The 13,195-nt window shown below is 40.1% G+C and overlaps 1 protein-coding gene across 1 annotated transcript; it reads left to right on the forward strand.

Annotated features, from left to right (window-relative positions):
• The first annotated feature begins 8,372 nt into the window (after nt 1-8,372).
• LOC115742743 (ATPase family AAA domain-containing protein 3) lies at nt 8,373-13,073 on the forward strand. Its single transcript, XM_030677210.2, has 8 exons — nt 8,373-8,905; nt 9,134-9,229; nt 9,562-9,672; nt 9,748-10,057; nt 10,287-10,377; nt 10,850-11,183; nt 11,541-11,689; nt 12,268-13,073. Exons 1-8 carry the CDS (start codon nt 8,591-8,593, stop codon nt 12,779-12,781), a joined length of 1,920 nt encoding a protein of 639 aa, XP_030533070.1. The 5' UTR covers nt 8,373-8,590; the 3' UTR covers nt 12,782-13,073.
• The last annotated feature ends 122 nt before the right edge of the window (nt 13,074-13,195 follow it).

Raw genomic sequence — 13,195 nt, forward strand, 5'->3', positions numbered from 1 at the left:
TAAGCTTACACTTAATTTGAGCTCTACCAAGCTCTTACCAATTCTCAACTTTTATTTCAATCCTTAACATGCAATTATTTTGCAGTCACCACCAATCAAGTTTTTCTGGGTCTAAGAAACCCAAGTAAAGTGCTTGACTATACATTATTTCCATGAATTAGAGATTTAATGGATTCGAGAACTTAATTATGCCAGCTTATTCTAACGCCCTTTTAGTACTTTTATTTTCAAAGAATATATTGGCAAGCCGCTTGCATTAATTTTAAACACAATCACTAACATGTGAGGGGTGATCCTGCAATGCGCAATCAATAATATAACACTCAATGATCAAAGCATTTAAATAAATTGCAAAAAGAATAATAATTCAAAACACTCAATCAAGCCAACCGATTAATTTTTCTTTCGGTTTTCTATTTAGCTTGAATAGAAAACTAATTAACCTATGTGCAGTGCGTGTAATGTAAGCTTAATTTGACAAAAAAAATGTAAGCTTAATTCTAAATTATGGCCTTATCCTATTGACATGCGAATAAAATAACAGTATTCTAACATAGCATGCAATTTTAATTAAATGAACCAAGCAGGCAGTGACATGATGATGACGTGGCAAACATAATGATGCGGCATAATGACATGGCATATTGAGATGGATGCCACCTATCCTATATGATATGCACATGTCTTTTTTTGGGATTTTTATTAAAATTCTAATTAAATAAATAATTAAAAGAAATTACCAAAAAAAAATGAGAGATTATGCAATTCAAACTAAGAAATAAACTAAGTTAAATCCTATCTTTAGTTGGAAGCATAATCTTCTAATTTATCCTAATTAAACCATTATGAGATGCAATCTTTTTTCTTGATATTTTTAAAGCAGGAAAGATGACGTTTTGCTTAAGTCTTGTGCATGACGCCGTCCGTGGAACCATTATTATTTGGTCTGAGTCTCAACTTTGTTGCCCGTGCCGTGGTATTTCTTCGGGTTGGCGTCCACATTTATAACATGGAACGGAATAAAATCTAGAACGTGCAAGTCAAAGTACCAAAACCCCTTCGCTTCGGTTCAAAATTGGACCAAATCTAGAACATGGTCTATCGACGACTCCATGACTCGTAGGGGTGAGAAAAAAAACCATAATCCACCAAACCGGACCGGGCCATACCTAACTAGCTGATTTTAGATGGTAACTGGCGAGTATGGTCCGGTTCCCAATTTCAATTTTCTAAAACCGACGAATACCGGTTCGGTTCTCGATTTCTAGTGGGAACCATCTAGCCGGCCTAACCGGACCAATTCTCTTATATAATACAAATATATATTCGTTTAATTTGAGTGCATAACTTTGGATATGCCTTACGTCATGAAGTATGGACTATGGAATGACCGTAACGACACAGCGAAATTGTGGCACATTGGTTTAGGCTTAGCTAGATAGTTGTACTAAAGTGGATCTATGCCTTTTGGAATAACTTTTACAAATATTACAATGCTTGTATCTTGCATATTACTTATGTGCATGTACTACCTCCTTCAGTATAAGTTCATGGATCCCCTCAAATGTGCGGTTATGAGTAACTTATAATCCCGCATGTTGATTTTGGGCCTGTTTGGTTCAGCATTTGGCGAAGGGATTTTGAGAAAATGCAAATATCTTTGGAGAAAAGGTTTTTTTCAAAATGCAAGTAGCACTTGGTAAAGTGTATTTTTAAAAAATATTGAAAAACAACTTTGACGTAAATGTCATTTGGTGAAAAATACACTTTGTAAAGTATTTTTACTTTTGAAAAAAAAAAAAAAGTGGCGGTCAACAGGCGGCGGTGGGCGGCGGTGGCGGTTGCGGTGGTCGGCAGTGGTCGGCAACAGCGGCGGTGGCGGTGGTCGACGGCGGCATCGGCGATGGTCGGTGGTGGCAACGGTCAACCGCGGCGGTCGGCGACGGCGACGATTGGTGGCGCCGACACCGACTGCGGCGATCGCGATGGTGGTTGGTGACGGCGACGACGGCGCGTGGCGACAGGCGGAGTGACAAAGTTAAAAGAAAAAAAAATTAAGTACATTTCGAAAATGCAACTTTCCAAAGTACCTCCAAAGTTGAGCAAAAAACGAACCAAACGCTATTTGCATTTGGCCAAGAGACTTTAGAGCCCCAAAGTCTTTTGCAAATAATGAACCAAATAGTCCCTAAATCTAAATAAGTTAGGAATGCCCTTTAGCAAGAATTGCCCTCACAGGTTACGGGAGAATGTGTTAACTGAGTTGCGTGTCCCGGAAATAGAGGAAACTGGGAAGTGTTTGGGTATTCTGTCTGACCGGGGCAATAGTAAAAGAGGAATGTTCGCATGGGTACTAGGAAGAGTCCACATGAAGTTAGAAGGGTGGAAGGAGAAGTTGATATCAAGAGCTGGTAAAGAAGTCCTCACTAAAGCAGTCGTTTCAAGCTCTACCGCAATATGCCATGTCGGTTTTTAAAATTCCCGTTTCAATATGTAGGACCATTGAAAAGAGGATTGCAAATTTCTGGTGGAGAAAACAAGGGTGAACAAAGCAATGTTGGGTAAACAAGCATGGCGTATGATCCAATCTCCTTCTTCTTTAAGGTGTCAAATATTAAAAGGCCTTTACTTTCCCCACTGTGATTTCTAGACAGCTGGTAAGGGCAGCCGTCCATCGTTGGGGGGTGGCAAAGTCTTCTCGCGGAAGAGAAGCAATTCATTCTTCAGTGCGTTGGGCAGAAGGGGATGGGGAAAATATCATTGTTAGAGAAGCGAAATGGCTCCCGAGAGGAGCGATTGGAGGACCTCCAAACAGGGGTGAGCCAAAGAAAGTTTCTGAGTCGATGATCCCAGGGGCATCTATTTGGAATGAAGAGCTTATAGCAAGCCTGTTTGATGAGCAAACAACAAATGAAATACTTACAGGGAAGAGAGGATAAGCTGGTCTGGACTAAAACCAAGGGTGGGGAGTACACACTACAAAGTGGCTACAACAAAATCAGAGAAAATGTCGAATTGGAATCCGCAATCCCGGCCTCAACATCATTCCAGACCCCCCGTGCGCTATGGACAAAAAATCTCGGGGACTAATACAAGCCCAAAGACTATGTTTTTCTTATGGGGAATTTGCCAAAATGCTCTACCCACGAAAGGAAAACCTGGCTAGAAGAGGAATCTGTGAAGAAGATACCTTGTGAACTGTGTGAGCAGAACCCAGAGACCTTGGAACACACTCTTTTTACTATGTGCCTGGACGCGTAGTGTTGGGTCGGACCCCTGCATTACAAATCACTATTTCAACACTGGGTCTCACTCGAATTGAAAAAATGGATTCTAAGTTTTCAACGTACATCGTTGAGCTTCGACCTCGTTGTTGCTGTTCTCCAGCGTATATGGAAAGAAAGGAACAACTTCATTTCCCGCAAGAAAGCTCCTGACCCACAGTCGCTTGCTAGTTCTGCCACGGGCGATTACCAGTGCTTTACTCAGTGGGCCAAGACCAAGCGCAAATCAAGAGCATACGAAGATAGCTTACCTCAAATCTGGAAACATCCTAGCAAGGGAACCCTCAAATTCAATGTTGATGCCTCCTTCGTTGCAGGATTGACGGCTGGGGCCATCAGCTGTGTCAGCCGGAATTGCCATGGAGAATTAATTGATGGTTTCACAACGGAGGCGAGGTCGAGTTCAGCCGCGCAAACGGAGGCTCTAGCGTTGGTGGAAACCCTAAGATTTTTGGGTAAGACATGTTCAAATGAGTCTTCTGGTTGAGTCAGACAATTTAAATTTTGTGAAAACCTTTAAGGAGCAGATCACTTCACGTAAGAAGCGAATGTACTTATCACCGATACCAAAACTCTGATTGTGGGCCTTCCAAATTTGAGATTGCCCCACTGTAGCAGAGAGTCCAATAAGGTAGCGGATAGGATTGCTAAAGCCCGATGAAATAGATCCCTACGTCAAAATTGGCTCGCTAGCCCACCTGAAGTCCTATGGGCCTTACTTGTTTATGAATCAAGTTTTTTGTACTCAAATTCTTTGAGTTAGTTTAATGAATTACGCCTTTTTCGATAAAAAAAAAAAAAAGAGGACAACCACAAATGCTATGCTTCCAAATTCAACTTTAAACTTTATTTTGTAAACCGCATGCTTTGACTAAGGTCAAAATGGTAGTAATTGTGCGATGCTTGTTCGCTATCCACTTCAAATAAGTACAAATCCTGCGTAAAAATGGAGCCTCTTGTGGTAAAAGATTGGAAGCAAGGATTGGATCCGCAAAGATTTGAGGTCATTGCTTTGTCCTCAAGATTGGGTGAGGCTCGTCTGCAAGTGATCTCGCCCAGATATTCACCCTTATTTTTGCAAGTTTTTGTCCTCTGCTACGTTCATTGGTTGCTGCCCGCCGAAATCTGGCCTCGCTATGGCTGGCCGACCTTGCTCAAGCCGGATATGGGCGAGGTCGCGCCTCACCGGCCTAGCCTCCGGCCGATAACCATTTTGCTATTCTCTTATTCTTTTTAATTAGGCCCATTTCATTATCCTCTTATTCTTTTTCTTCTTATTTATTTATTTATTAAATATTGTCTCTATTTATTTATTGATTGAATTTGAAAATTCCTTTCCTTCTTTAAAAGAGAACACGGGGCCGACTTCTTGTGCCCGGTCTGAAAGTAGGTTAGACTTAGACCGCACGGTCTGGGCCACGGAATAGATCCCTACATCAAAATAGGTTTAAACTTTTTTTTTTTTTGGCAATTCCCGTTAATGCTAGCAAAAGCCCTTGTACGTAAGTCCAATGAATTGGAAATGGTCGGAAGATTTTGATTTTCTATAGTCGGGGTCACTTTTTAGGTCTCACTTGTACTATCATTGTGATACACACAGACACGGCCGGTTCGGTGGAACCGCCCGTTTATACTTCCGGTTTCGAACCGGAACCGGCGGTTCATTCCGATTCATTTTTTAATATTAATTTTTAAAATAATAAATAATAAAATAAACATAATAAATTATAAATTATAAAATACAATTAAATTGTACATTGTAATAAAATATGGGAAAAAAAAAAAGAGAAGGAATGGGCTTGAACTTAATGAATTATCATTAAGCGCCTACATATCTTCTTGGGGATAGAAGAATCAAAGTCCATGTAGTTCTTTTACCTTTGAGAACCCCAACTTACCTCATCGTCAATCATCGCTACCCGTTGTGGTACTCGTGGCGGTGGTATCTCCAACATCATCGCTAAAAAATCCGTGCTCACGATCTAACTCTTGGTGTCGATATTTCGCCATCGTCCAATCGCCGACACAAGCTTGAGCTTCCACAGAGTCCAGGCTTAATCTTGAACGGCGAGAGTCCAAAATTAATCCTCCAGCACTAAATACTTGTTCAACCGCAACCGTTGAAGAAGGAGTTGCTAATATCTAATGAGCGATGAGGGCGAGAACTGGATAATCGATTTGCTGACTCTTCCACCATTTCAAGATTTCGAAATCTGTACTATGTTTTGCATCACGAAACTCAAATTGAGTGGTTAAATATTTTTCTAATTCAGAAATACTACCTGTTGCCCCTTTTTTTTTTTTTTTTCCTACTCTTAAGCATATTATACCCTCTACTAAGTGAACTACCATCTTCGCTACGTGAAGCAGTAGATTGTAAAGATCCGGAATCACTTAAACCATATCTACTACAAAATTTTTCATATAATGCTACTATAGATTCTTTAACATCTCCTAGTATATTTGAAATATCTATTGAATCTTCCAAATGTAAACAATCATGATAATACACATTCAAATAATCTTGTAAACCGTCTAATTTAATCGTCGATCAAAAACAATAACAACTAAATAGACAAGAGGAATTTGCAAATAATAATGCAATCATTTTTCTCGCATTACTAAAATAGTTCGACCTAATTCGGTATCATTTTCATATTCACTAAAAACACTACCAATATTAACACACTCTATTAAAAATAAATGCGTTGTAGGATAATGAATACCAGATAAAGTCTTAGTAGCATCATTAAAAATTTTCAAAATATCTAAAATTTTCTTGCAAACGTCCCAATGTTGAGGAAGTAAAGTAATTTCGGGAATATTTTGTGAAATAAACATACATAATAAATCTTTATATTCAAAAGTTTGCCGAAACAACTCGTACGTAGAATTCCAACGAGTCGAAATATCTTTTGGAAATCTTCTTGCCTTTCTCCCATTTTGTTTACAAAATTTTCCCCATGATTTCATACAATGGGGACGACTTCATAAAAATTTAATTGCACTCTTTATTGGGAAGAGAGAAGTGTCAAGAGTTCGTAAACCATCTTGTACACATAAATTTAAAACATGACAAGCACATCTAATGTGAAAACATTGTCCGCCAAAAGTGGGTTTGCAAATATTTTCTAATTCGGGAATAGAAGCGATATTTGCGGCGGCATTATCAAAACTAATTGAAAATACTTTATTTATTAAATTATATTCTTCTAAAACTTGCCTAATTATTCTATAAATATTATGAGCCGAATGTCTTTCATAAAAAACTCGAAATGTAATAAGTCTTTTTTGAATCGTCCAATCGTCACATATCCAATGACACGTGACACCCGTATAAGAATGAATTTGCCAAGGATCACTCCAAATATCGCTACCTATATGCACACGTCCATTGAATTCAGCAAAAAATTTTGCTAAAGATTTTTTTCCTTTTTTATAAAAATGAAAAACTTCGCGTTTAAGAGTATTTTTTGGAATAGTTGGCGCTTACGGAACCAACGCAGTATTTATCAAATATTTCATATTAAAATTTTCACCAGTATTAAACGGAGCATGATCAAGGGTAACATATTCACCTAATGTTTGTTTATAAAGTGCTTTAGTGAAACGAAATATAGGATGAGGATTAGAAGTGGCGTACCCGGAAATTTGTTGTTGCGTATTGTCGATCCCCGCTTGCGTTGGATGTTTTTTCGTCAAATGCCGACGGAATGTTCCGTAGCCGTCTCCTTTCGTAAATTTATATGTTTGCGAACAATATTTACATTTCATATTATACTTACATTCGCCTTCATCACGTACCTTGTCGAAGTGTAGCCACAAGTCGGATGTATTATCTCGGCCCTTCCGTTCCGGCTCATTTGCCGTTGACGTTTCTTCGACACCAGTGGGAGGATGAAGACTTTCTAGTGTTGGGATGTGCTCGACATTCGGAATCGGGACATAGTTGATATTATCGTCGTCGTCTTTCCAACTTGCATACTCACGAGGATCATATTCGGGAATGGGATACTCGGAATCTCCCATAGTCATCTTGCCCTTGTCAGCATTTCCGCTTCCACTTGCCATTTTTGAGAGAATTGATCGGAAATCCGATTGAGAGAATTGAGTCGGGATTGAGAGAATTGGGAGAATTTGAGCGATTTGAGAGGATTGGGAGAATTTGAGCGATTTGAGAGGATTTCGGAGAGAATTCGAGAGATTGTTCAGAGAATTTGTGATAAAAATGAAAGGGGGAGCATATGTATTTATAGGCAATAATTATTTTTAATTCTTTTTTTTCCCAACGGCCCAAATGGGGGGGCAGTGGCGGGCCCGAGGCAGAGAGCCCAACGACTCTCTGCCCCCGTGCCCCGCCTTTATTTTTTTTTATTTTTTTTCTTTCACGGTTCCCATTGTTCCGGAACCGTGGGCCCGGTCAACGGGCCGGTTCCGGGCCCACGGGCCCAAATAGCACCCTCTAGATACACAGTAGAAGAAAGTTCGAGCATATTCACATTGCCCGACTTCAACTATGATTGAAAACCGGCAATTTGTGCAATTGTAACGTAGTAGTAGAAACGAAAAACACGATGAAAAGCGTTGTGATTGCTTAATATATATTTTTTGGATAAAAAAACTGCCCAATTCAATATAATTAAAAAAAAAAAGGAAAAACCGGTTCAAAGGGACAAAATCAATTCAGAGTTTTGTTTGGGGAGAACCGTCGTAACATGCAGCGAGCGTCCAATGACGATTGTCAATTCATATATTAAAAAAAAAAACTCTACAAAATCCTACTAAAAAAGTAAAAAAAAAAAAAGAAAAGGGGACAAATTTCGCGTGTGTATTCACATTGCCTGATTTCATCTATGATTGGAAACCGGCAATATGTGCAATTATAATGTAATAAAAGGAACGATAAACCATGAAGAAGGGCGATATAATATAACTGCTTAATTTAATTTTGGGCCAAAACAAACTCCTTAATTCAGTCTAAAAAAGGAAAACCGGTTCAAAGGGAAAAAAAAAAACCGGTTCAGAATTTGGTTTGAGGGAACCGCCATAAGACAGCATCAATTCATATCAAAAGACAAAAACCCTACAAAACCCTCCTCCTCCTCTCTCTCTCCCCCTCGCAGAAGAAGAAGAAGAAGATGGGAGCGTGAGCATCAGCTTCTTTTGCTTCCTTGCCCCTCAAGTCAATAAACAACCCATTTCTCCCTCTCCTGTATCCTCCCCATTTTCACTCCAGCATCCGTAAACCTTCTCTTTCATCATTCACTTGTCCCCCCACACAGAATTGTTTGTAGCTCGTTACAAGAATGGCGAAAGCGCGCCCAATTGGGCTAATCTCAGCCCTGGCTGCCTCTGCTTCCGCCTCTGCTAGCGTCGCATACGCCGACGGCCCCTTCAGCTTCAACCCTTTCTCCGCTCCTCCTGCCGGAGCTCCTCCTCCAACTTCTGCCGATAAACAGTCTCCAACCTCTGAAGTGGGATCTACGGCGCCGAATGAGCCTCCTCCCATTAGGGTTAGAAATGATCAGCCGAGGACCTCATCCGCCGGGTTTGATCCCGAGGCCCTTGAGCGAGGTGCCAAGGCTATCAAGGAGATCAATAGCTCTTCTCATGCTAAAAAGGTTGGAACTTTGCTGGCCAGTTTTGTTGTGTCGGGAAACTTCTCTGCTTTCTACTTTCTCTTCCGTGTGCTGCTGTGATAGATTCTTGATATATTCAAATGAGCACTTGACTATCGAGAGTATGCTACTTGGGTAGAGAGTGCATGTTTTGATTTTCGTATCGCATTGCTCCTTTGTGTCGGACTTTTTGTGGGTTTTCTAATGGGTGGCTTTGCTTCTGTGACATAGGCGTTTGAATTAATGAAGAAGCAAGAGGAAACAAGGCAAGCTGAGTTGTCTTCAAAGACTGCTGAGTTTAAGGCAATGCAAGCTCAAGCTGAAACTGTAAGCGAGTTTCCCGATTCCATATATTCCATGACAATAGAAATAGTCTGTGGTTCTTCTCATTTTTAGTGAAATCTGGACTATGAAATGAACAAGCTGACGCGTTTAAATTATATGCTCTTTTTCACTACTTTAGTTAAAAGGATTTCTTTTTCTGGATTTCGGTCCTTATCTTGGCAGTTTTTTAATTAGTATGTAAGAAGACTGTCTGCTGCTTTTCAATGGGCATATCAATCACAGATATTGTGGGAAGCATTCGTCTTTGTTTTCTTCTTCTGATTGGAAAATATTCATTGTTTCTTCTAGCGATATTGTTCCTTTTCCATTTGCAGGAGAGACAAAGGGTGGTGTATGACGAGCAGAAAAAGTTAGCACAATTTCAAGCACAGACGAAGTCTCAAATGGCCCGCTATGAGGACGAATTGGCAAGGAAGAGAATGCAGGCAAGTGAATAGGTTCTTGATGGTAGTGTTGGAATAATTGTTACACGGAGGTTTGAGTGTTGATTCCAATTACAGGGTGAAAATGAGTACCATAGAGCTAGGAATCAGGAGCTTGTGAAGCTACAAGAAGAATCATCAATTAGGCAGGAGCAAGCTCGACGAGCAACGGAAGAGCAGATTCAGGCACAACGACGCCAAACAGAGAGGGAAAAGGCTGAAATCGAGAGGGAAACAATCAAAGTGAGGGCCATGGCTGAAGCAGAAGGTAGAGCTCATGAGGCAAAGCTAGCTGAAGAGGTTAACAGGCGCATTCTAGTAGATCGTGCCAATGCAGAAAGAGAGAAATGGGTTGCTGCTATAAATGCAACTTTTGACCATATTGGAGGTATATATCAGTAAATTGCCCTAAGTGTCAATCCGAAAACATCCATTTGTTTTGATACTGTAGATGTTGCTGTTCTGCTTTCTGTATTTATATGGGGCATATTAGGAACATGGCTATCAAACCTGCGACTTTCATCTCTGCTTTTCTTTGCTTATTTATCCTGTGTGACGCAGATGGTTCTTGTTTCTTGCGAAGTGTGGATTATAGATGACAACCTTTTCTTCTGTAGGTGGTTTGCGGGCCATTTTGACAGATCAAAATAAGTTGGTAGTAGCAGTTGGGGGAGTCACAGCTCTTGCAGCAGGGATCTATACGACAAGGTGTGTAAAGAATATCTCCTTGGCCATTTGTTATCGTACTTGTATGATATGGTCATTACTTCTGTTCTTGGCTGTACCATGAGGTTTCTATCCAATCTGCTGATTTGCCGGCTGAAATCACGTACATTCACTTTCTTCATCGTAGATAATTTGTACATTTGGAGTAAAAGAAGAGCTTCTTTCCTGTCTTGTCAGGATATCCTCTACTTTTTGCTGCTTCAAATTTGCAAGACATCTTAACAAAAGTTTGGTTTATATTTGGAATTAAGTTGTAAGGAGAATATGGTTTGATTTCAAATACAATACTGTACTGTAACCGACATTGAACCTTCTTTGTTGGTATATGGATAATGAAATTGCCTCACTCATCCACAAAAATAGTGAATGAGTTTGAGATACTAATGCTATATGCCGCACTTCATGTGCATCATCTAATGCGGTTTCTCTTTTTTTGTTTTTAATTAAAATATAGGGAAGGTGCAAGGGTTATATGGAGTTACGTCGATAGAATTTTGGGACAGCCATCACTAATCAGAGAATCCTCTCGAGGGAAGTACCCATGGTCGGGTGTGATTCCTCGATCCATGAGGAGTCTAGCTCATGTATCTGATAAAGGATCCTCATCAAATAATAGGAAGGGTTTTGGCGATGTGATTCTGAACTCTTCGCTTGATAAAAGAATCCAGCAGCTTGCCAGTGCTACTGCCAATACAAAATCCCATCAGGCCCCATATCGCAATGTGCTCTTTTATGGCCCTCCAGGAACTGGAAAAACAATGGCTGCCAGAGAATTGGCCCAGAAATCTGTATGTTGGTTGTGCTCTTTATTTCCCTGATTTAATTGGTTATGCTGGTTGCCAAGGCATATGTAGTTTTGTTTGTGCACGGCTTACGCTTTGTATTGAACTGCAACAATTGGAATTTTAGCATCATAATTTTGTAGTAGACTTGTTACCTTGAAAGTTGCAGATATATTCCTTAGTACTTCGTTTGACTGACTTTATTTTTCTAGCACAGAGCTGTGTGATGAGTAAAGTTAAATTTAGAAATAATGTTTGTTAGCCATTGCTAGGAATGTTCTTCTAATTCCTTACTTTTGTTTCCGTGTCACATTATACTAGTCATTGTCTTCTGCTCTCTTATGGCGTCTGTATTTGTTCCAGGGATTGGATTATGCCTTGATGACTGGTGGAGATGTTGCTCCATTGGGACCGCAGGCTGTGACAAAGATACATCAGTTGTTTGATTGGGCCAAGAAATCTCAGAGGGGCCTATTGCTTTTCATCGACGAAGCAGATGCATTTTTGTGCGAGTGAGTGACAGCTACTGATGACTTAACTGCCTATAAATGTCTTCGTGTGATTAAAGACTGACTTATAACTATCTCTGCTATGTTATGGGGTACTGATGACTAAATGCTTAAGGTGGTGCTTCAGTATTCTCTCAAGCTTGGCAATTTGATCGAAGTTAATGTATTGATAAGGGTTAAATTACACATTAGCAATTCTAGGATTCAGGACATTACTCGGCTAGATTTTATCAGCACTCAAGTTGCAGTAAGCAATATTTCCCCAATGAGTCAGAAACGAGGAACAAGATTTCTTTGGGTTGCTCTGGTAGTATATTCTTCCTGTCTTTTAACTGAGGAAAAATGGAACTTTCGATACTTCTTTGTTGGTGTTTATATTAGCGACCTCATTTTTGGTGTTGTAAATTTTTGTTATGCTTTTTTTGCTGATCTACATAGTGCTTTTCATGTGCATTCTATGCATTTCTTATTTCAAACTCAACCTATGCAATAATTACTTCTGCATCTTGAAGTATTGCTCATGCCAAGAATTGACATTTATTTGTTGCATCATTGTGTTGATCTCAAAATGATAATTGCAGGAGGAATAAAACTTACATGAGTGAAGCACAAAGAAGTGCACTCAATGCGATGCTATATCGAACAGGCGATCAGTCCAAGGACATTGTTCTTGTTCTTGCCACAAACCGTCCTGGGGATCTCGATTCAGCTGTAGCAGACCGGATTGATGAAGTCCTCGAGTTCCCTCTACCGGGGGAGGAGGAACGGTTTAAGCTTCTAAAGCTATATCTGGATAAGTATATTGTTCAAGCTGGGTCAAGAAAATCTGGATGGTTTAAGAATTTGTTCAAGAAACAACAACAGACGATAGAGATTAAAGGATTGACTGATGATGTGATAAGGGAAGCCGCAGCTAAAACAGAAGGATTCTCAGGTAGAGAAATAGCCAAGTTAATGGCTGGTGTCCAAGCTGCTGTTTATGGGAGCGAGCAATGTGTGCTTGACCCTGCCTTGTTCCGAGAAGTAGTGGATTATAAGGTTGCAGAACATCAACAGAGAAGAAAGCTAGCTGGTGAAGAGACAAATGGCGCGTGATATGCTTTATCAATTATCGGGTCGGAGTTGCAGAGCTTCAGTCTAGGCAACAGTTGATACGGCTGGTGAGAGCACCACTTAGAGCTCTGACCACTTACAGCGGTTTTTGGATCACTGCGAGAAAACTCGGGGACGCCCCCTTTAGTCACGTTGGAGTTACATGGCTAACTTATGAGGAGCCCTACATTATGTAATTTTTTCAGGGGGCTGAGATTATTATTATTCCCATTTTCCCTTGTAAGTGGGGGAGTTTTGATAAGGACTTTAGTTGTCAGTAGCGAGCGATTGTTGGCACTCGTTTATTTTGGCCATTGTTTTTGCATCCGTCTTCATTTTTTTTGCCCCCTGGATTTCTGGTTACATTAGCAATGTAAAAGATTCATGCTGGAGGAGGTGGTCCTCCTGTTGTATCTG

The sequence above is a fragment of the Rhodamnia argentea genome, chromosome 10 (assembly GCF_020921035.1).
Source record: "Rhodamnia argentea isolate NSW1041297 chromosome 10, ASM2092103v1, whole genome shotgun sequence".
In the NCBI taxonomy this organism is placed as follows: Eukaryota; Viridiplantae; Streptophyta; class Magnoliopsida; order Myrtales; family Myrtaceae; genus Rhodamnia; species Rhodamnia argentea.